We start from the raw sequence: 24,482 nt of genomic DNA, 5'->3' as shown, positions 1-24,482 counted from the left end.
GGATGTGGAGAAAAGCTTTTGCTGTTTTTCTAAATAAATGTTTTTCCAGGAAGAAAACATTAATAGGGATATGGTGACATCCCTGGAAGGGGTGGAGACAGTTTTCCCATCTAGCGGCCTTCAGTAGGTTTGCTAAGTGGGTCTGGAGACATATCATACCTGTTACAGTTCTCATTTTGAAAGAAATCAGCCCATTGTCTCTTGGTGATTTCCTACTGAATTTCAGCAGCAGGAAGAAACGTGGCAGGTTTCCTGGGGGTTGCAGAAAAAATTATAGTAAGACCAGTGCGGCCTGGTGATAGTTGATTGCTCAACTTGGCCTAAAAGATTAAAGGCAAACTGCAAACATTTTCATGATTCATTGAGAAATGTATCTGTATTCTAAATTGCCATATTCCTGCTTTTGATAGCCTATTTACTGGGTTCAGATATGCTTAACCTGACTAACAGATGAGGACATTTTGCTCACTTAGTAGAGTAATACATTTAACACTAGCCAAGCTTTATATGTTTGTGTTGTGGCAATGAAAGCAACTAGAACTTTAACCTTGACCTTGTTAAGTGTCCACTGGATTAACAACTCTCATGACTGGGCAGGAGGCATTACAGTTGTAGGTGGAGAATTACCTGTATAGCCCAGAGGAAACTGGTTAACTTTATGCAAAATGGTACTTATTTGCATAAAAGACTTGAACTAGAGTGTCCCTATTTCAAATTCTGGGGTATTTCTTTCCCATTTATTTGGGCAAGGCACATACATTACATTGTCCTAATAAACTGCCTCTGCATTTCATTACAAAGCTGAAGGGGAAAACCCAGTGGCTACAAAATATAATTGGAAATGTAGAGTAGTTGGAAGCTGTGGGTTTTGAATGACCTCTAGTGGACAGTCTTAAAGTCGTATGGAGGAAATCCCCATTTTCCTGACAAGGCAGGGGTTTCCCTGATTGCAAATGGGAAGTTCCAGGCCGGCAGATTTAAAGGCAGCATTGGGAAATATAATATTCTGGACCACTCTTACTTCACCTGGTGTCCTCCATAGATCTTAGACCCCCAATTGATTATTTGATTAGATTTAAAGGCCACTTCACTACAATATACGCTTTAAAAAGGGGATACAATGTAAAGCAAAAGATATTGCACATACTTCTGACAAAACAGATGCGAAAAGCTACCAACTAAACTCCACACGGCCTAGGAGAACAGCAAGCTTTAAAGACTTCAGGAACACCGTCAAGGTAACTGCCACATGGGATACTATTTCAGAGCACAGGAATCATGGCTGCTTCTGGATAAGTGGTATTGTTTGACAGGACCTGAAATTAACGGAGTTTCGTATACTGTGCCTAGCTCCAAGGACATTTCAATAAATAACCAATTTTAAACCAATTTTTTTCAGAAACTAATTCATAATCCCCTTTATGTACTCTGCCCTTCCTTCAGAGAACCAGAGAAATATGTAGGACTGTCCCTTCCTTTTATTGGATCATCACAATGACCTAGTTCTAGATATGGCTAAATGATCTTATCTGACCCAAAACCATGTAATTAAATTCTATCAATTAGAATTTAAGTCTCTGTAGCCCATAATGTCCAAGAAATGTGGATAGCCTAATCCATACTGAGGGCATCCTTGGGCCCTCACAATATGGTTTCACAATATGAAACACACACACGGATCTTCAAGAATGCTAGTTCTCAGGTTCCCTTGAACCACAAAACTCAAAAAATCACTTCACATGTGGCATTAAATATACAATATAAAATGACTTGTTTTGGCAAAGGTGTGTTTATAGACTCAACCCTATAGATGAAATAAACCACTGTCAATAACAAGGATAGACTGGAGTATTTTAACTGGGGGCTGCAATTTTTTATTTTATAGTCCTCGCTTAGCAACTACGATTGGGACTGGCAACATGATCACTAAGTGGGAACTGAAGCATGAGCTTACTTCCCCTTTAGTCGTTAAGTGATATAGTCACTAAGTGAAAAGTCATATGAACGTGACTTATGATTTTATTTCTACCTTTCAAACTGTACAATATTAACTGCTTATCACAAGTGAAAATTGCCCAATTGTTGCAAAGCACATGAATAGCAATCATATGACTGCAGGATACTGCAGCTGTTATTAAATGTGAGGATTGGTCACAAAAGGATTTTTTTTTTTTTAGCATTGTTATAACTTTGAATAGTTGCTGCATGAGACACTCAATAAGAGTGGAAAACTGTGGTTGTTTTTTGCCTTATAGGGTTGCAAAGGGTATGGAGGACAAAACTGAAGAGTTAAGGCATGTGCTTCATGAGTTTGTATTATCTTAAATTTATTAAAAAAAAAATAATTACTCACATAGTTAAAATCCTAATTTTGTTGCCACTAGAATGTTTCAGTGACTCACTCTGCACCCAGCATGTGACAGAGAATCAGCTATGGTGGAGTACTTGTGGGTGGGTGTACACACACACACACACACACACACACACACACACACACACTTTATAAGTGATAAGTGAACTCAGTCAAGTATTCTTAAGAACTCCACTTCCTTTCTCTTAAGACAGGATCCTGGCTATTTTTCTGCCCACACACACCCTCTCCTAATTAACTACAAGGGAAAATTTCTCACACAGGAAACCAGTGAGATGCTTTATTTTCATGATCAGTTTATTTCTTCTGGGTATTTGCCCCATACACCAGGTACTACATATGGCAACCCCCTCTTATTTTCACTGTAAAACTCTTCCCTCCCTAAGGAGAAACCATTCTCAGTTGTCTTACCACTATTGTTAAATGAATCATTGCAGTTAAGTTAATGATGCGGGGCACAGCTGCTTGCTGTTCACAAACGGGAAGGAGTGCAGTCTTTGGAGGACAAGTGTTTTTTTTTTTTTTTTTTTTACTTCTCCCTCTTCCCACTCAGAAGGAAGGTGGGTGACTGACCTCCCCCCCTCCCCCCCAAATCTGAAGCAATGGAAGAAAGATGACGACTGTTCGGGAAGGAGGAGAAAACAAAAGTGCTTAGTAGCTCACTTGACGCAATTCCTTTGGCAGGATCCCAGTCGAGCCATTGTAAGGCTTATGCTGAATCCAAAGACTCGCTATGGGGAAGCATGCCTGCTGGTGCTGCTGGGAGAGGTCTGCCTCTTCCCCAGTCCATTCAAAAGGTCTATTCGTGGACGTCCCAGATCTCAGACAGAAGTGGCGGAAGCTTCTTATCTTGAAGGCGCAAAGCAAAGACCTGCTCTGAGTGCACGCTGCTCAATGTCCGCAGGCTCACCAGCTTCATCAGCATGCGGGGGAACATCAGGTGGTCCTGTGGAAAAAAATGGAGGGCAAAAGAGGTCTGGTGAAAGGTCTGGTGACGCCTTTGGTCAGAACTGTGTTGTTTGAGATTCCAGGGCTGCAGAACGCTCAGAAAGCTGCCTTTAAATGTTACGTGTCTTGAGTGGAATACAAATTGATTAAATGGTTCCACCAGAAAACCGCAGTAGACAAAAGCGCGCTCGACGAAAGCGCGTACGTGACGTCATCACAGCGCGACGAAAACATCGCGCTGTGAGCGGTAAATTTAAAATTAAAGCGAAAACCTTACCCTAACCCCCCCAAACCTAACCCTAAACCTAACCCTAAACCTAACCCTTAACTAACGCTAACCCTAACGCTAACCCTTAACCTAATGCTAACCCTAATCCTAACGCTTAACGTAACCCTAAACCTAACCCTAACCCTTAACCTAACCCTAACCCTAAACCTAACCCTTACCTTTATGTGAATCGGCTTGCTTTAATTTTATTTTAATTTCAATTTAATTTATTTTTAATTTTTTTCGTCGCGCTGCTGATGACGTCAGGTACGCGCTTTCGTCGAGCGCGGTTTTGTCTACCGCGGTTTTGACGGGTCACGGATTAAATACATGGCAAACAGTCATATAAACTAACATTTAATGTTTACATACAAGTAGCCATTGGATTATGATAGCAGTTGGGAAACTAGGATTGCTGTCGCTAAGTGATGTGGTTGTAAAGCACAATGTTACACAACCGCACAGGGCAATCCAAGCAGTCCCAGTTGCTGTTGTAACCTGGAGACACCCAGGGCATTAAGAAGGAAGCAGCAGCAGTCCCAGGTAAGGAATGAGGAGTGTTACGGGGGATGACGGGGAGGCCCAGTACAGGTTGGATATGAGTTGAGGAGGGAGATCTTGTGGTCCAGAAGAAAGGTAAGGGGAAGAAGGGCCATGATGTGTCTGAGAGAAGGGAGGAAGATGGATACAGTGCTTGTGAGCAAACGGAAGGAGGAGAAGGACATTGTGTGCGTGCAGGTGGAGAATGCAGTGAGAGAGAAGAAAAGATGGGGGAAGACTTGCCCAAGCAACTTGTGACCTTTTCTGCTGGGTTCCCCATTGATTTTACCTGGGAAACGCCGGCAGAGGTGGTCAAAAATGGCACCCAATGACATTAGGACCCTGCAACCATCCTAAATGCAACTTGGTTGCTAATCACCCAAATTTTGTATACGTGACCGCAGGGGGCATTACAACACCTAGAACTTCAAGGAACGATTTTAAATCCCTTTGATTTTAAATCCCTTTGTTGAGCACCATCATAACTTTGAAAGGCTGCTGAACAAATGAACTCTAGGTGAGATGGGCGGCCAACAAGCATAATAAATAAATATATAAAAATGAACGTTGAATGAGGTCTGATTTACAGCCATTAATTTAGTGACCATTCAAAGTTACAATGGCACTTTAAAAAAAGACTTATGACCATTTTTCACACTTAAGACTACTGCAGCAGCCCCATGGCCACGTGATCAAAATTTGGATGCTTGGCTGACATATGACGGCTGCAGTGGTACCTTTTGCAACCTTCTGACAAGCAAAATCAATGGGAAGATTAGATTTGCTTAGCAATCACAATATTAACTTAACAGTTGCAATGATTCATTTAACAACTGTGACAGAAAAGGATGGTAAATTGGGAAACAATTCACTTAGCAAGTAAATTTTGCTTAGCAATGGACATTTTGAGCTGGATTTTGGTCATAAGTCAAGGAATACCCGTACCTGTAAATTGAAAGTGTTTTTTTTTTACTTAATCCTGCCCATCTATCTGAAAATAGTATGTACATAGACTATGTACATACTATTCATATAGATTATTCATAGACTATGATCTATGAAAGATACATGATTTACTAAGAAGGAAGGAAAAAAGGACCCGGAAGAATTGGGAAAAGGGAAGGAAGGAGCCGTTGGCCTACTCAGGCTCTTAACACGCAGTACCTAGTGAAAGCAGGACAGAATTGCACAATCCAAAAATGTTTCAGGAAGAAACTTGTCTCCACACCCTACCATTCCCAGTCTAGCTATAGGAAACTGTTAGTAGGACTGGAGGCAATATTTCTAAAGATTTCCATCTTTGTGGTTGCAGGGTAGTGACATCCCTGGATAAAGAAAGAAAGCCTTTTTTTCTGTTCGATAAGAGTGGGGGTTGATGAAGTTTTCAATTTCAGAGCTGAAATAAATCTATTGGAGACCTACCACACTTATTTTTTTATTATTTTAAATTATAAGAAAACCATGCCAAAAATTCAGACACCTTGCCACTGATTTTTGGCATTGCAATATTGGGAAATTCTTGGCAAAAAAAGAATCACAAGGCTGAAAAAGGGCCTTTTCCACTCTCTAAACCCAGCATGTTCAATACATTTTGTATGCTTTAAGAAGTAGTGGTTCTAATCTAGTGTACAGTTCCAGTCAACTTTGAAGGAATATGCTTAGAACTGTACTCTTACTTGCACTCTTAATATTAAAGGCTAATCTGAAGCAAACTTCCTTCAAGATTCAGAAAATTTATCCTTATGGTTTTGTGTTTTCAGTTCAGGGATTGTTCCACCCTACTGGAACAGAGAACCATCCCTCTCTCCCTTGCAAACAAAGAATTAGCACTTCCTCTGTTAATCAACTAAAGTGAAAAGGAAAATGACTATGCAATACAGCCTTCTAGAGACTGAACTCCTATCATTCGTGCTTAGCATAAAAATAGTCAGTGGAGATGACAGGTGTAGTTCAGTGGGTGGAACAGGCTACTAATTTCCCAATCCTGTCCTAAGATTTATCAGGGACACCCAAAGTTATGTTGGCTTAAACCAGCTGTGGTGTTTGCAATCTAGTAAAATGTGCTAAACCATAAGTTTTGTCTTGGACCTTAGGCCAGGAGGAATATTATTTTTATCACTTTTCCTCCACCCAATGATGATAATCTCTCCCCTTTGTTCTATGGTTTTCTCCCTCAGCATTTACCATCTCTCCAATCCAAATACCTGTGGACGATTGAGGTGGATGTAAGAACTAAGGGCCTCAATATAGGGCTGCTGCAAAGCCTCTACCAGGCCATGGTCCTGTACATTCGGCCTGTCAGCAGAGAAGATGTTGATCGCAATGAGGAGGGCATATTCGGCATCATCCAGCTGCAACTCTCGCATGGCCCGAGAAAACTCAAATATGGGGTTGATGAATTCTACCTGAAGACCTTGTTTTGGGGGCGAGAGGATTGGGGAGGGAGAGAAACAGAACATTAGGGAACAATAGATGTCATCTAACTTTCCATGCTCAGACCTCCAAGTGTATTTCTTGTTTGTTTGTTTGGGTTTTCTATCTTACCTCGCTTCAGCTATTTTGCACTACTCAAACTTATGAGTGCTTCAAAGTTTAAATGCCTAAGATAAATTAATAGTTTGGACTGTAGATAGATCTGAAGGTTGAAAAGACTCTCCAGAAGTTGGCAATAGCAAACTGTCATATAGATGCATCCATAAAATTAAGAGCTAATTCATTATAAAGTAACTATATTTTAAAAACAGAAAACAACATGATACATTCATTAGACAGTGGTATAACCTGAGCATGGTTAGTGGCACAAGATAATGTGAAACCTTGGCAGACAAAATGCCTACCAGAATTTTCTTAAAAAGTTGGGCCGTAGCAAATGAAATAGATTGACACAGATTTCCTAAAGAAATTCAATAATCAAAACAGCTACAAAATAAGTTTTCTCCTTAACTAACTTGTCTTGACTAGCAGTAAGGTACAATTCTTCAGCTGAATTCAGGATGCTGAAAGGTTACTAATAAATAATCAAAATATCAGCATTTTGAACTAGACTTAAAAAATTAACATACAGTACAACTAGGGCAACAAATGCTTACTAGAAAGTAACTGGTTACAGGCAAAAAGAAAATCAGCGAAGAACAAACACTTTTAAGCTCCTCCAATACAAGTTCCTCCAAGCTTTCTTCCAATATAGAAAAATAAATGATATAATGCGACATGTAAACAACTGTTCCTTAGCAGAGGAAGGAAGAAGGAAACTAAACTAGAGAGCCTGAACCAACACACCCTTTTCACTGCACAATAAAGATCCCAGAATCAACACTAGACACGCAGAAGATACAAAGGACAATCTGAATTGTTTCCAGATATTTAAGTCTTGCCTCATAGGTTCACCTCTGCAAAAGGATGATTAGAAACAAATGTAAACTCTTGTCAAATGTGATAGCTCAGTAATCTTTTCACCCTTTTCAATTTGAGATGTGAAACAAGAGATCGGGAGAAATCAACCAGAAATACATCACTGGTCTACCCTTGATTTATCCCTTATTAGTATCCTCAAATATATTTTTGAAAAATAGAATCTATCTCCACCTGGGTAAGAACTTTAAACAAAACACATATCGTAAAAATACAGATTATATATTTCTAAACAAAATAGTGATTCTGCTTACATTGGGATTTACTCAAAATATGTAGATTTGACTGCAAGTATCTTCTCAAATGGAGAATGAACCAATATTCACATATGCTACATTCTCAATTTCTCCATTTTTTATCTAATGAGAGTCATAATGTTTCAAGAATCCAAATGCCAGAAATGTAACTGCTAAGATTTTGCTTTCTGTGTATATATGGGAATAGGCTCTCTTCTTTAAACAGAGATAAACCATCCTGGACAATTTAATAAAACACATAAAACTAAAACCTCTCTGTGTGAAGTTTTATCAAATGTGAGATTTATGACTATTTATACCGTCAAGAGAATCTTCTCAAATCTGGTTCTTCTCGTATGTGTTTATATCACAATTCCCATCACTCACAGCCAGCTGATTCTTCTTAGGTGGGCCAGGAATTTTGGGGGGAAGTAGCCTCTACCATTTCATACCCATTTTTTATTTTTCCCCCTCTTTCTGTCTGCAGATTTCTTCCCTGCACCATTTCATCATAATTCACTTTTCACTCACCCGCACGATGAAAGTCATCCTTGCTGTAAGTAAAATCTTTAAGAAATGTAATGCACTGAGTCTCATGATTATAGCGCCGGGCTGTCTCTAATAACATGATCTAAGAAGACAAGCAAGTGTTAAAGAACAGATATTACCCTTCTTTAAAAAACTATATAAAATGAAATATGTTGATACTGTTTATGATATATACTTAAATAAGACAATACTGTTAAGTGCGGATAACCAATTAAGTAAAATGCTTGTTATATTAAAATGGAACGATGATATATGCTGCATATAGAAACTAGAAATAACAAATAGAAAATGAAATGATAAAGTTGGTATACTTTTTCCTGAAAGGGCAAAAAATGATTTTGTTTATTTTTAAGAAAAATTTAAACTCAAGATTGAAATAGAGGAAGAAAACGTGGGGCCGAAATTTAGAATGATAATGTGATGTAAAATTAATTATGTATAAGAGATAATGTAAAAAAGGGGGGGAAACCCGGACAACACTTTGTTTGTAAAGAGGTTTTAAAATTTGTAACAAAAAATAAAAAACTGCATATAGAAAAAAAATATATAACATTCATGGTGCGTGATTAGGTAGGTAACTTTATATGCCACTTATTATCTGGAAAGCTAAACTCTCCTTCCTTTTCTTTGCTTAAAAGAAATTCTATCCTTTCCCATTCTGAGGCCCAAAAAAGCAGAAGCAACACACAATGCAGTACACATTGCAATACAGTAAAAGAAGTGTAACAGCAAGTATCGTAAGTAAATACCCGCTCTGTATTCATAGAAAACATTTTAAAGTACAGCCCAATTCTCACAGACAACAGCCTTTGTACCTGGACTATAAAATTGCAGATCTATGTTTTAAAATTCTATTTGAAATACCCTGAATAGAGAAATTATTGTTATTTCACTTTAGGGTCTGGAGGTAATGATCTTTGTGAGTATGTCTGTGTAATTTTTTTTTGGTACATCATATATTGTTAATAATAGGATCATTTATAGTAAAGGAATTCATTTGCCCAGCTGATCTAATATTGTGTCTATCAATGTTACTCAACCGTATCATCTTGAAGATATGGACTTCATCTCCCAAAATGGCTGACTGGGGAATTCTGGGAGTTGAAGTCTACACATCTTCAAGCTGCTAAGGTTGAAAACATGGTCTATAAGGTTATAAGGTTATAAGGTTTATTGTATTTATATGCCGCCCTATTCCCGGAGGGACTCAGGGCGGCTAACAAACCCAAGGGGGGGGGGGGAGGTAAACAAGAAGGAAATACAACAAACAGGTACAAGAGAATTTAAAAAGACAATCAACAGTCACACGATTCGAGAGAGGAAGGGAACTCGTCAACCCCAGGCCTGCCAGCACAGCCAGGTTTTAACAGCTTTGCGGAAAGCCTGGAGAGAGGTGAGGGTCCGAATCTCTGCGGGGAGTTCGTTCCAAAGGGCCGGAGCAGCCACAGAGAAGGCCCTCCTCCGGGTAGTAGCCAGATGACATTGACCAGTAGATGGAACCCGGAGGAGGCCTAATCAGTGGGATCTAATGGGCCCTTGGGAGGTAATTGGCAGCAGGTGGTCTCTCAAGTACCCAGGTCCAATACCATGAAAATCTATACCAATGATTGCAAAAATGCCTTTGGCGGAAAATCTTTTTCATCATTTGCTATCTGGTCCTCTTATATTGGAAATATTACTTATTAATTTTGTTTGTGCAAAACATGTGCTATGCCAGATTTCATGGGAGTAATTACTACAGGGTGTAGGATCTTTGGCTACACAGATATTTCCAGGACAACAGCCCTAGCCAATATAAGATTTTTAAGCTCTTATAGCTATGGAGGCAAAAGAAAGCTCCTTGCTCACCTCAATGGTAGAAGCCTTTAGCAGTGCGATTTGGTCTTCCCGTGAGAGCTGCAGGAAGCCGGGTACTTGCTTGGCAAAGTCTACGATCTCTTGCACTGAGATGATGGCTAATTCTGTAAAATGGGCAAAGCGCTGCTGGCGAGCCTCCCGGCTGTTGGGGTCGCTGCTCATTGGCCAGGGCTGGGAAGTAATGGGAAAAATAAAGAGATAAGGGACAAAATAAAAAAGGGAATGAGGTTGGTCCAGTACATTTTATGGCTTATCCAGATTAACAGAGTTGGAAGGGACCTTGGAGGACTTTTCTAGTTTGGCTCGCATGAAATAAGGGAGGGGGGCAGGGGCATCGTGTGCGGGCGTGCCGCACCCATAATGCAATGCGTAACCCCCCCCAGTACGCATGAGAGGCGTTTCCCATTTTTCCATGCTTTTATCGCCTTTCCCAGGCTCCAGAGGCTTTATAGGACCTGGGAAAGGCGAAAACAGCACCCCCACCCCTCAGGCCCTCCGGAGGCTTCAAGGACCTTCAGGAGGCTTCCCTGAAGCCTCCAAAGGGCAAAAAACAACCTTACAAGCAAACTGGAAGTCACTTCCGGTTTGCTTGGAGGGTCGGTTTAAGTCCTCCGGAGGCTTCAGGGACTTTCAGGAGGCTTCCCTGAAGCCTCCGGAGGGCTTAAACCGACCCTCCGAGCAAACCAGAAGTGACTTCCAGTTTGCTTGTAGGATTGTTTTTAGTCCTCCGGAGGCTTCAGGGAAACCTCCTTGTTAAGTTCAATGGGTGGCAATGACGGAGGCGAGACAATGACTCAAGTAACAAGGCTTTATTACACACAGCTAACACAACAGCAACTCCAGAACCAACAAGCATAGAACAGTTCCCGCTTGACAGCTATTTATAAGCAAGCTGTCCGCGGGGCAGCCAATCACTGCTCAGTAACTCTTTGAACCAACACCAGGCACGGGCATGGTTCCTGGAACAACCAGCACAGGGGCTCTGAGGTGATTTCTTCCTTGAGCGCCCTGCTCCGCCACCTGCTGTCTTGTGGCAGTTAATGCCAGCCTCATCGGTGTCGGACAAAGGATTTTCGTCCGCCTCTCCCTGATGAATAGGCACAGTATTAGTAGATGGTAATGCGGAGGGCGCTGCGGCTTGAAACCTCTCAATCTCAGCAGAGGACTCGTTGGACATTTCAGAGGCACGAGCCTCGTCTAACGCCAATTGAAGGCTAAGCTCTGAACGGGCTAACAATTGGCGACAAAGCCTCAAATCAGTCACACCGCACATGAATTGTTCAAGTAGGGATTCATCTAGATTAGGAAAGTCGCAGTGCAACGCCGCAGCCCTGAGGCCAGGCATATACTGGTTCACAGACACCCCCCCCCCCTTCTGCAGCCTTTGTCGGAATGCATAGCTCCTAGCTATGCACGATGGAGCAGGGGTGTAATGGTTTTGCAGTCTTGCCAGCAGGGTCTCCCATGATAGAGATTGGACAGGTTGTGGCACGGCCAAAGTCCTGGCTGTTTGAAACATTTTGTGCCCACAAGCATTCAGAAATTGGGCTCTCTTCCTCTCACTAGGCAAGTTAATCAGATTGTTTGCCTTGAGGAAACACTTGAAACACTCAATGTAAGCCTCCCAGGACTCTGAGCCTGGCACAAATGGTGCAAAGTTGTTTGAATTAGCCATCCTGAAAAGAACGTGTTCTGAGGAGATTGCCTCAATGATTAGCTGAATAACGTCGTGTAAAAAAAAATTGTTCTTACATGACCTAGCTCTTCCTATGCCTCGACCGATCCCATCTTTGTCGCCAAATGTTAAGTTCGATGGGTGGCAATGACGGAGGCAAGACAGTGACTCAAGTAACAAGGCTTTATTACACACAGCTAACGCAACAGCAACTCCAGAACCAACAAGCATAGAACAGTTCCCACTTGACAGCTATTTATAAGCGAGCTGTCCGCAGGGCAACCAATCACTGTTCAGTAACTCTCCCGCTCTCGCCGCGCATGCCATAGGTTCGCCAACTCAGCCCTATATCATTTCAGACAAATGGTTGTCCAATCTCTTTTTATAATCATGGAAATTACAGTCCAACTTACCCAGAAAGCATTAGGATAAGAAAGCTGCTCTAGAAAGTCATCCTGCCTTTGCCATAGGCCCTCGCCTTAGAACTAGTCAGGACTTAGGTCTCTCTCTCTCAACACACACACACACACACACACACACACACACACACACGCACACACACAGACACACACACACACACACACACACACGCTTACTGTGACTTTGGGCTGATCACTAAAGCTCCTCTTGTTACACTGCTGTTGGGCCGCCACCAACTGTTGGATCATGCCCTCCTGCTGTGGGGTAAGAGGAACCGGCTCAGGCTGAGATAAAGCAGGATCACAGAGCAACGGAGGTACTCGAAGTACTTCGCCTCCATCTCTCTCCCCAGCTGGAACCCCATCACTCTCGTGCTTAGAGATCTTCTTCTTGCGGATTTGCTCTTCTGAAAGGACACCTGGAGACAGAGAGGGAGTCTGGCATGAAATGGAAAGAGCTCAAAAGTTCAACAGAGAATTCCAGATGCACTTACCGTGTTTCCCCCAAAATAAGACAAGAGCCTTATTTTCTTTTGACTCCCCAAATAAGCACTTGGCCTTATTTTCGGGGAGGTCTTATTATTTTTGAGGTGCAGGAGGTAGTGAGTGTGGTCACCTCCTGGCTGCTGCTGTGTTGCAATATTTTTAGGGAGAGCTTATTTTGGGGGGAGGACTTATTTTAGCACATGCACTCAAAAGCCCAATTGGGCTTATTATCTAAGTAGTTCTTATTTTCGGGGAAACAGGGTTGCATTTTAAAGAACCATCTTTCTCAACTGTGGGATGCACTGCCCAGAAAGATTTATTTTCTCCCTCATTATTGTTTTCTGTCAGAGTACAATCCAATCCATCTTATTGACTCAAAACTTTGCACTTTCAGCATTTTCTTTTCTTTTTGATGTTTGTAACTTGAGGGTTTTCTTCCTGATAAGGATCATTCGGCCTATCAAATGTGGGCAGTACTTCAACTCCCATCATTTCTCACTATTGGCTATTTTGGCTTAGTCTTCAGCGCCATCTAGTGGGCTACAGATTTCTCATTTCTGCACCAATGTTTGTCAGCTTTAAGGCATGTAGATTTTAATTTCCAGAATTCCCTAGCTAAGTTAGTGGATGAATTTTGGGAGTTGAAGTCCGCCCATCTTAAAGTTGCTCAGGTTGATAAACACTGTCCTAGAGCATTCAAGCTTTAAAAGGTCTATGAAGCATTTAGAATTCTGGAAGTTAATTTGGCATAGGCAAAACATCTCCTTTCTGTCTTCTTTTCCAACTTTTTTTATTCCATTAGAATGATCCCTGCTAGTCTGCTGCTTCTCTGTTTTATTTAGTTCAATCCCTTACAAGCTGAAACCACCCATTATTTATTTTTTTAAGAATTGTCCCTAGGGCCCCTAGGACACAGGGGCCCAGCGCCACTCTTGGAAATCATGATGATGGAGGCAATGGATTTGCTCTGCACCAGGACAGTTCCCATTCCTAGCTGGGCCCTGATAAGTAACCTCAACTGGTTGTAGTGGCTAAGATCCCATTACTCACATTCTTCCCGCATGCCTGCTTGTCGGCATTTTTTCAACCGGCATTCCTGGCACTTCCGGCGCATGTACATGTCCATGTGGCACTGGCCACTGCCTTTGCAGGTATACTGAGCTCCTTTGATGAGGCTGCGCCGGAAGAAGCCCTTACAACCCTCACAACTCAGGACATTATAGTGAAAACCCGAGGCCTTGTCCCCACATACGCTGCAGACTTCGTCCCCCAACATCTTGGGGGCAGGTCCCTTTTTGCGTTTGCGGGCTGGCTCCTCAGCTGCAGAGGAAGAGACAGAAAACCAAAGATAATTATTTTAAGAGAAATAGGGGCGTCTCCCCCACCCCCACAACTTCTTAATTGCCAAGCGTTAATTTCAATGTTTTTAAAGTGCTCACATGCCTGGCTATTGTAAAAAGAGCGCATTGGGTTTATTCTTATCCCCTCTATCATCTTCAGTGGCCAATCATTTGGAAGCATTTAACAAAAATAAGCAACCAGGAGTCATAATGGAACATATAAGACTGATAGGGAAGGGATTGCATTTTATTGTGGTTAGTGTTAAGTAGTGTTTTTCAAACTTGGCAACTTTAAGATGTGTGGACTTCAACTCCCAGAATTCCCTTGTCAGCATAGTTCCTTTAATATCCCATTAGACAGGCAAACTCAATCACTCCTCTTAACCATTTAACTCCTCTTTTTCAAGCAGTAGCTAGATACAAAGTCAGACTGTTCATGAAAACATGAACTTTTGTCATGGATCCTTTTATTTAGTTGCTTGGTACTAAACTAGACAATCTTTGAAAACACTTATTCAGTTCTCCTAGGCTTTTATATCATGTTGCAAGTGTTTTGATGGTATTTAGTGGTTTGTGGCTTCCATATTCCTGTGAAAATATGTGGTTATTATCTGCTTCTTTCAGTTCCTGAAAGTCTTGAGTGCAATCTTTGTAGCAGCTCTGTATGTTGCCACATATGAATTATAATTTGTAATGAGGCAATAATGGCCAAGTTAGAAATTATAGTAACTGAACCAATTAAATAACCAATTTAATTAAGTATTAATCAAATTTCATTTTTGACAAAAAGAATTAATTTTGAGAATGATGCCTCAATGTGAAAAGAGTTTGTCCTTTTGTGCCACCCATATCAGTATAGTTGCTTAGTCATTTCCATTGGATGGAGGAACAACTGGTCAGGTCAGGCTACATAAGCACATTATCCCTAAAATAAAATAAAATTCACTGGAATCTGGCTTATTATTTCATACAAACTAGTCATTTTCTTCAAATTTTCATACTGAAAAACAACATGGAAACATTTAAAATGTAACAACACATGGACTTTTGCTCCAAATCCTTACTACACCTGTACGGGCAGTCCTCAATTTATGACTGGTCGCTTGGGAAATGTTTGAAGCTCCGACAGACCTTCCCCCGCCTAATCACATGGCCATACTTCAGATGCTCAGCAATCAGGTCACATTTAAAACTGTTTACAGTGTCTTGCACTCATGCGACAACATTTTATGTTTTTTGCCAAAAATTCTCATTTAATTTCAGTTTTCAGCAAAACCGGGCCCATGGTGAAACATTGCTTCGCTTAATGACTACGGCAATCACTTAAGGGTTGGTGCAAAAAAGGTTGTAAAATTAGGTTGGTCATGTGGGTGACCTGATTTATGATCATCACAAGTTAAAACTGTGATGGGCATGCTTATAACAGTCGTAATTCAGAACTACCCATAATAATAATTTCCTCAATAATATTCCTCTTTCTAATACACTTCAGATTGATGAATTGGTTATTTTGCTCACCAGTGCTGTGCGTAGAACTTTCGCCATCATCTGTGCAAATTACTTCAATTTTCACTGTGTTCTGAGACTCTGCCTTTGCCACTGACCATTCATTTTTGATCTGTGAAGTGGGCTCCCCACAGTCTGTTTCTTTGAAGGAGAAGGAAGGAGAAGAAGGTGGAAGGAGAAGGAAGTGGAAGAAGGTGGTGGTGGTGGTGGTGGTGGAGACGAGGAGGAGAAGAAGATGATGATTATTAAACTCTGAAAAGCTTATCTTACTTGTTCAGCAATGGGCCATCAGGTAGATTTTATTAAGTTTACCTTGTGATAACTGAGGTTCATCGGTGCCTGTTTTGGCCATCTCAGGGCATGAGCCACAGCAGCATTATATAGCTGGCTTTGGAATCAGACGACAAAACAGTTCTGTGGAGCTCAACTTCTTCAGTCCTCTTTCATTTCCTCGGGAAAGACAAAAATCCTACCATTCTGTCTTGTCCTGGGAGAAGTACTTTACCTCAAAAGTTGTGCTCTCCTGCCTGATAGGAAAAAGAGTCCATATGCACCCAAGTGCACTCTCAACCAATTCTCCCAACAACATAGGGAAACTATTGTCACGTGGATCAAAAATAACTACTTTCTGAAACAGAATTAAAAAGACAAGCCAGATTTACTGAGGACAGATCATCAAGCTTTTATCTATGATGGCTCCATGGAATATCCATATTTGGAGAAGCACATCAGCAGATTCTAGATGCTGGCAGTAATAGTATAAATAAGTTGTTTCTTCATACTCTGCTTGTGATAAGGCCCTTTTAGAAATACATTACTAGATTGCCTTTGCTCTTAATTTAGCACGTCTTCTTCAACACCAATGATGAGGAAACTGTGTACTTTCAACTAAAAACCTCAGCAAGTAAGCAAATCACAAGCAAGGAATGTTTGCCTTTCCCACTGAATAGGAAACAAATGATGTAGAGATGGGGGAGGCAGAGAGGGATGGTGAATATCAAACAGAAAAAGGGGGGAGAGAAAAAACTTCCACCTACATGTAACTCTTACTAAGTTGAGTAAGATTCACAAGATATAACTATTAATAGACTTTTCCCCACAAATACACAAAAATGAAAAAGTTCCCTATCTTCATCCTATATCAACAGCTTCTTTTCCAAAACTGTTACTCACCCTCATATAGTTATTTGCTCTACATCAAACATTCCATGAAAACTTTATCCAAGGTCTGGAAGTTGTCCTTAAATTCTGTCCCACCTTTCTCTCCCCCGCCCAATATGAAAAGATATTCAGCTAATATACAACCATATAGCAGGACTTATGGAGGGGGCACAGCAGCAGTTATTAGGAAGGAGGTACAGGTGACCAAATTACTGTCTGAAGGTAAAATGTAGCCTGAAAGAAGAAGAAAAAGAAGATATCAGCAAATTCCCTTATTGTACACCATAATATATGATTATGTGAAGGGCATAAGGCAGTTTGACTCACTAATACTTAGTTTTCAGAATGTTGATAAGTGTTTCCTCTTATATGTTCAGCAGTATTAAAATAAAAATGAGTAATCTGTGGCTTAGAGCCACATACAGAACCTAAAATCATTTTTTTTGGCAACTTCAGATCTCAATTATATTACTGAATTTTGTTTTCCTGCTCTTTCCTGAGATTTGAAACCCATAAAAATTATTATTAAAGTCTAAAAAAAGTTAAACATTTTTAACCGCTAAAAATAACAACAATCTTCTCATTCCAAAGTCCTCCCTGCAAAAAGCCAGAAAAAGAGTCCAGGGATAACTTAAGATGTTTAAAATTCTGGATAGCTGTCACAAAGAAATTTGAGAAAACGAGTTCACGCAGAAAAAAAACATAAAAATCTTTGTATATCAAATTAATGTATTTATTATATTGTTACCCTATCTTTGTGACAAACACGAATGTAATCATACATCAACCAAATAAATCTTTTTTTAAAAACCAAATTACGATTCCTGTTGTAAATGCTCTTTTAAAAACTGAAATTTTCAGGGATTCCTTCTTTAAATCCAAAGGCAATTGAAACACAGGTATTCCATAGCTACGATGCCCAGAATTCTCATCTTAACATACAATAGTCTCTGAATGAAAGCTGATGTAAAAGTTGTAATACTTGTGTAACTTTCAAAAAAAGATGTGAAATTAAAATCGGAGACCTCCGGGTTTCTAACTTAGTCTATTTTGTAAAGGTTTTTCTTCTCCAATAACTTCTCAAAGCAAACTTCTAGGGAGGCCTGGCATTCCTCCAATCTAATGATCTGCCACTTATTGGAAACTGACGTCTCCTCCCACTTGCTAATTGCACTAGCAAACGGTAACTTTGGAAGGATTCGGTTTCACACCTCTTTGCTCGCTCCTGATCCTCTCCCAAATTCAGTGCCAGGGTTTCAATTTCCCAAGTTCTCTGCTTCCCAACCTCCTCAACGAGTCGGAGGCGTAATCTGGGAATCTCCTCCCTGCTCAAAAGCTCCCAAACCTTTTCGACACCGTTCCAGCCGAGCTCAGAAAACCTTCCCTGACCACACGGGATTTACCCCCGAGAAAACCAATACGGGACGACGAAGTTAACGGGATGCAAGCAGCTGGGATCTCTACCCGTCCGCTCAACCAGGGAAGAGCGGGGGAAGTGCAGCTTTTACTTCCCAGATTTGTCCGAGAGGCTGCGACGTAAGGAACCGGGAGTCCAGCCACTATCATTCCCATCCTCGCCCGGGTGGGTATCAAAGCGATTTCCCTCTGCCGCGTACAATACTTCGAGACCACTCTTTACCTTCTGCTCTCTCGGAGTCCCACCACTTGCCTAAGCCAGTGAAAACACTTCTTTCGCATACAGAAGCAAGGCGCTTCCGGGAACCCTGGGCAGGCGTCACTTCCTTTCCAACGTGGGAAACCACCCCTTTTCTGGAGGGCGCGTCGGCCTCTTCTTCGTCGGGTCTGCGTTTTGCACCGCACTGCTAGCGCGCTGTGTCGTGGGGGTTGCACAACACCGAGCGTGGGTGGACCCGGGAAGCAGACGAGCTCTTTGTGCTTCCAGGGGAAAAGGGGAAAGAAAAAAAAAGGAGTTGTGCAATTCAGACTCCATTTAGCCACATCACAAGATACTGATTTGGCAGCCGCGTTTATTATCCACTTTGCTGAGTGGCAAGTGCGTGGATTTCACATGAGATTCATGAAGCAGCTTCACTGGTGATAGTTCGCTCTTCAGCCACGGGGTGTTCCTTTTTTTTCCCCAGAATTTTTTTTTTGTTCTCTTACCTAGCATTTTAAGTATACATTCACATAATTGTTATTTTTCTTTACATTTATCATTCTTATACATTTATTATTTCATTTAATAGGTTATAATATACAGTTTGGGTTGCTTTATTTACCATCCCTTCCTGTTGTAACACCACCTTATTTTCCTTTTCTTTTCTCCCTCCCTCCCTTCTTTACTTCCTTCCTCCTATCCTTCCCCTTCCTTCCCTTTCTCCTACTCCTACTCTTTCTCTTTCTCTTCCCCTTCTACCCTCTCTTCTTCTCTTCCTTTCCCTTCCATCCTCCTCTCCTCACCTCTTTCTCCTTTCCAGCCACGGGGTGCATTTTTTGTAGAGTCTCTAGATTGCATTTCACAACTTCACACACAAGAGTAGTGCCATTAATTTGGTAACTTATAAATTAAAGTTATATAAGATGCTTTATAGATAGCATTTACCTGGATTGCTGGGTTAGCCAAAATATTCAAAAAATTCTAGCAAATGTTGGAAATGTGACCAGAAATCTGGCACATATCTGTGGTGGACTTGTGCTAAAGAAGGGGGGGGGGGCAAAAATACACATGTGGCTAGAAAAGATACCAGGAAAACATGTAGAACTTAAACCTGAACTTTTATTAGACATACTACCAGGAAACTTTGATAAATGAAATGTACATTTAATATTGCATGTATCAACAGCAGCAAGGATTGTATTTGCGCAGCTTTGGGAAAATGAAGAAATATCACCAAATGAAGAGATAATTAAGTTATTGGACTGTGCAGAAATGGACAGATGTACATTGAAGATTAAACAGATAGAAGATACAGAATACTACCAAACGTGGAATTTATTTATCAATGGCTGGAAAAAAGGATAAAGATTAGGAATATAATTTGTATTGTTAAGCAAACAAAACAACCCAGGCAACATGATGTTTATTAAACACTAATTAAATGTAATACTAGAGAATTAATAAAACTTTATATAAAAAAAGAGTAATGCCATTAATTAAAGTTTTGTCTTCCTAAGAAGCAAACTGGATGATCTATGGAACCCAAACATTCTGAAACCAAGTCAGATTGAATTTTTGGACTTCTTTTATTCTCTTGGATTGTTATACATTTATGCAATTACAATTACAGATTTTATGTGATCTTAGATCAGAATTACATCAAAAAACAACGGTCACAAAAATCCACATAATTTGATACATATATAGTGAGTCAGATCTGTCCTGGACTGGCAATCTTGTTATAGTACACCTTTATAGGTACAGAACATCTAACTGCTAGCAGATAATTTACATATTCATCTGAATGCGCAGGGAACATTTTAATAAAGGAAAGAAGCTTCCTTTGTTTCAAATTAGAGTGAAATTCACAGTTTAATAGATAAGATCTCACTTGTCCCAGATGGGCATAAGCTTTGTAATATGGGTATTTTATTAAATACACATTTTATAATTGTTCAGATTAATGTATATTATAACACCACTAAAAGGAATTTATGCAGCAGTTGCTAATGAGTACAGGTAGTCCTCGACTTAAAACTGTATAGAGTTACAAGGGCAAAGTTGTAACAAAATTACAACTGCACTGAAAAATGTGACTTAGAACCATTTTTCATACGACCTTTATAGAATCCCCATGATCATGTGATCAAAATTCAGTTATTTGGCAATTGGTTCATATTTATGACTTGCTGTGTCCCAGGGTCACATGATCACCTTTTTGCAAGAAGTCAATGGAGAAACAAGATTCACGTAACTGGATTACTAACGTATCAACTGCAGTGATTGGCTTAACGACTATGGCAAAAAAAGGTTGTAAAATGGGGCAAAATTCACTTAACAAATTTTGAGCTCAATTGTAGTCGTAAGTCAAGGACTACCTGAAGTTTAAAATGTAATAAACAAATCAATAGCCTTAAACAGGACAAGATTTTTGTTAACCATTAAATATGAGCCAGCAGTGTGCAGCAGCTGCCAAAAAAGCCAACACAGTTCTAGGCTGCATAAACAGAGGGATAGAATCAAGATCACGTGAAGTGTTAATACCACTTTATAATGCCTTGGTAAGGCCACACTTGGAATACTGCATCCAGTTTTGGTCACCACGATGTAGAAAAGATGTGGAGACTCTAGAAAGAGTGCAGAGAAGAGCAACAAAGATGATTAGGGGACTGGAGACTAAAAGAAAGAACGGTTGCAAGAACTGGGTATGTCTAGTTTAATGAAAAGAAGGACTAGGGGAGACATGATAGCAGTGTTCCAATATCTCAGGGGTTGCCACAAAGAAGAGGGAGTCAAACTATTCTCCAAAGCACCTGAGGGTAGAACAAGAAGCAATGGGTGGAAACTAATCAAGGAGAGAAGCAACTTAGAGCTGAGGAGAAATTTCCTGACAGTAAGAACAATTAATCAATGGAACAACTTGCCTCCAGAAGTTGTGAATATTCCAACACCAGAAGTTTTCAAGATGTTTGATAACCATTTGTCTGAAACGGTATAAGGTTTCCTGCCTAGGCAGGGGGTTGGATTAGAAGACCTCCAAGGTCCCTTCCAATTCTGCTATTGTATTGTATTGTTGATGTCTGTGGAGATTCTCAATCTTTCAGGTCGTGATTGTCCCACAGGTGCTTTTCAAAAGGCAACTGCACTCCCCGCACCCTGAAAATGTTTTATTTCTCATCCAAGAAGCTTCTCAGTGCAATGATTTGCCTCCGAAACTTGTGGGTGCTCCACCACTGGGAATTTTAAAGAAGAAATGGACAACCATTTGTCTGAAACGGTATAGGGTTTCCTGCTTAAGCAGAGAGTTGGACTGGAAGACTTCCAAGGTCCCTTCCAACTCTTTCTTTGAAAAGTACCTTTAGGGTTTTCATTGATGTTGTTGCGATAGATGAAATGTAGCTTGTCTTTATGCATTTTACTAGAGGGATGTGTTTAGAATGGGAGAATTACTGTGAAATAGTGTACGCTATGGCTCTCTCAAAAACCAATACCTGTGTTTCTCCGAAAATAAGACAGGATCTTATTTTCTTTTGACCCTGAAATAAACACTTGGCCTTATTTTCGGGGAGGTCTTATTATTTTTGAGGTGCAGGAGGCGGTAAGCGTGATTACCTCATGGCTGCTGTTGCTTTAAAGTAGTTACCTTTATTGCAAAAATTGGTTTCTTATTACTGAATACACTAAAACTGTACTATAGGCTCTAAAAGTTGTAAAGTTTAATTCAACACTAGATTATCTTTAGGGCTGTCCTTAATATTTTGAGGAAACCAAGGTCTGCCTAAAAATGGCTCTGCATCTTATATGGAAGTGGAGACAAATCTATTTTTTTTAAATGCATGTTACCTCTTCTAGATCTATTTTAGAACCTTGACTATAGTTTTCATTTGTTTCCTATATTAGAATGGCAGGAAACTACCTTCAGTTTTCAGTACTCATGGTCCACATTTTTTTGTTTCTGATCATTTTGATTATTTTCTTTTCTCTGGACTGATTTTAATTAGTACTTCCTGAAGGGAGGTGCACAGAACTGGACACAATACTCACAGTAGGATTCAACTTGCATCATTTGCCTCTACAAAACTGTATGTCCCCCTGTTAATCAAAATTTGGTCTGTTCACATTTTATTGAGTGACAACTATTCGTACTGTCATTGGCGAGATATTTTGTCAAAAATATTCTGGTAATCCAAAAATACAATGTCAGCAGATTAATTCCCTTGCTGATTCCTTCCAAGATCTGTATTTCTATATACCCAATTAATAGTCTTTACCTCTATATCCTAGGTAAACTTGAAGTTGCATGTAATTACCAATATTATATAGCAATAGCAATAGACTTATATACCGCTTCATAGGGCTTTCAGCCCTCTCTAAGCGGTTTACAGAGAGTCAGCATATTGCCCCCAACAATCCGGGTCCTCATTTTACCCACCTGGGAAGGATGGAAGGCTGAGTCAACCCTGAGCCGGTGAGATTTGAACCGCTGAACTGCTGATCTAGCAGTAGCCTGCAGTGCTGCATTTAACCACTGCGCCACCTCGGCCCTTATGTGGAGAATATTCCCTTCCACTTGTCCATTGTTTTCTCTAAATATCATGTTACATCTTACATCATCTCAGTTGAAGTTGCTTTGGTATCACACTCTTCAGATAATATCCATAACTGTCTGAGTCATCTTGAATATGAAGTTATCTTTATTGAAAATAAAAAGATACATTATTTACAACATTGAAACCTTGGTATCTCATCTCAGGTTATATCTAGATAAACATAAAATGGAATATGGTAATGGCTACAACTTTAAAAGATATCAAAGGACATTGGATAAATACAAACCTAAAGATCTGCAAAGGCCTGAGGACTTGGCTTTGTGCTTGCAATCCTGCAGCCATTTATGTGCAATGAAGCCATTTTCTGTTTATGGTGAATGATAATTATTGCTTTTATAATTTTCTCAGCTGCTGTGCATTTTATATTTTTTGTATATCTTATCATTTCATCAATTTTTAATCTTGCTAGCCATGCGGGGTCATATATTTTACATAGGCAATCATATACATCTGTGAAATAAATAATTACATAAAATAGTTCCAGGATTAAAAGTTCTCCTATGACTAACCCTGCACTAGCAAGCATGAGCTTGGGCTTGGTGGCATTCTGTGGAAGTGGAATTCAAAGTGTGGTTTGAAGAGCATATTCCATCTTTTTAAAAATTGTATTCTATACAGGATAAATATTTATTCCTGCCATCCTTTGAAAACAGACTGATGAGTGAGGGAGCAAGATTGTTTGTCTTCCATGTTGCAGTGTTTTTCAGCTAGGGAAGCTTGAAGATGAGTGTAATTCAACTCCCAAAATTGAAATCCATGCATCTTCAGATTGCCAAGGTTGAGAAACACTGCAATACAGTTATTACAGTGGTAGCTTAAAAAACAGGGCTAGATTCAAAATAAATCTTAGCTGGGCACAAAGTGCCCTGGATAACCTTGTTGGTCGGGTAGTATGTATGCCCTATCTCAAATGCATCTCATAACAACAACAACAACAACAACAACAACAACAACAAATGATTAGGACACAGCCAAAGATTCCCTTTCCTCCTTATGGAAAAAAAAGTTAAAAATGAATATAACATACTATTTTAAGATGTTTAAAATACCCTTCAATTACACATTCTACATACTTCCAAACTCAATTAACAGATGTATTTTCTCTTGTGCTACATCAGCCTTTGCATTTAATCAGCAGGTCCCTTCTGTTTGACATTTTCAATACGATTTATTTATCTTCCTGATGGTGAATGTTTTTTAAAAAAATATTCTCTGATTGCTTCAGTCTAAACAATCTAGCTGATTCCAGCTTTGACCATTACAATAGCGACTCAGTTCCTAAGGGGCAATCCGTGGGTGAGGTGGGGGGGATAACCCCCGGGATACAGAGCTTGCATGCATCCATGGCTGCAGCCGTGTACGAAGGTTGCAGAGCCCATGGTCTCAGCCTAATTTCTTTTCGCGGAAGACCGAGGAATGAAAGTTTGAGGAAACTGCCACTTAGCAGCGGAGAATGATGTGCGCATGCGCAGACCGGTAGGGCAAAC

At 40.2% G+C, this 24,482-nt stretch overlaps 1 protein-coding gene and 1 long non-coding RNA gene across 7 annotated transcripts; one reads left to right on the top strand and one right to left on the bottom strand.

Annotated features, from left to right (window-relative positions):
* Positions 1 to 208: 208 nt before the first annotated feature.
* NR1H2 (nuclear receptor subfamily 1 group H member 2) lies at positions 209 to 18,863 on the bottom strand. 6 transcript variants are annotated; one of them, XR_004256877.1, is made up of 10 exons: positions 18,407 to 18,861; positions 15,919 to 17,001; positions 15,619 to 15,747; positions 13,811 to 14,080; positions 12,452 to 12,693; positions 10,172 to 10,351; positions 8,306 to 8,405; positions 6,332 to 6,540; positions 3,035 to 3,317; positions 209 to 252 (listed from the first exon to the last, which is right to left on the bottom strand). XR_004256877.1 is itself a non-coding variant. In XM_032235641.1 (10 exons), the coding sequence occupies exons 3-10, from the start codon at positions 15,956 to 15,958 to the stop codon at positions 3,171 to 3,173; spliced, it is 1,317 nt and encodes a 438-aa protein (XP_032091532.1). In that variant the 5' UTR covers positions 15,959 to 16,234; positions 16,780 to 17,001; positions 18,407 to 18,861; the 3' UTR covers positions 2,651 to 3,170. The 6 variants fall into 6 exon arrangements, 5 of the variants coding, with proteins under 5 accessions (XP_032091532.1, XP_032091534.1, XP_032091535.1 ...); XM_032235641.1 differs by lacking the exon at positions 209 to 252 and having other exon boundaries at positions 2,651 to 3,317; positions 15,919 to 16,234; positions 16,780 to 17,001; XM_032235643.1 differs by lacking the exon at positions 209 to 252 and having other exon boundaries at positions 2,651 to 3,317; positions 15,919 to 16,133; positions 16,780 to 17,001.
* Positions 18,211 to 19,687, top strand: LOC116521036. The gene is made up of 2 exons (XR_004256878.1): positions 18,211 to 18,349; positions 19,572 to 19,687. It is a non-coding gene; the product is annotated as an uncharacterized LOC116521036 (long non-coding RNA).
* The last annotated feature ends 4,795 nt before the right edge of the window (positions 19,688 to 24,482 follow it).

The sequence above is a fragment of the Thamnophis elegans genome, chromosome Z, assembly GCF_009769535.1.
Source record: "Thamnophis elegans isolate rThaEle1 chromosome Z, rThaEle1.pri, whole genome shotgun sequence".
Taxonomy (NCBI): domain Eukaryota; kingdom Metazoa; phylum Chordata; class Lepidosauria; order Squamata; family Colubridae; genus Thamnophis; species Thamnophis elegans.
Note: the sequence above shows the minus strand (reverse complement) of the source record. Positions and strands in the feature narration are given on the sequence as shown.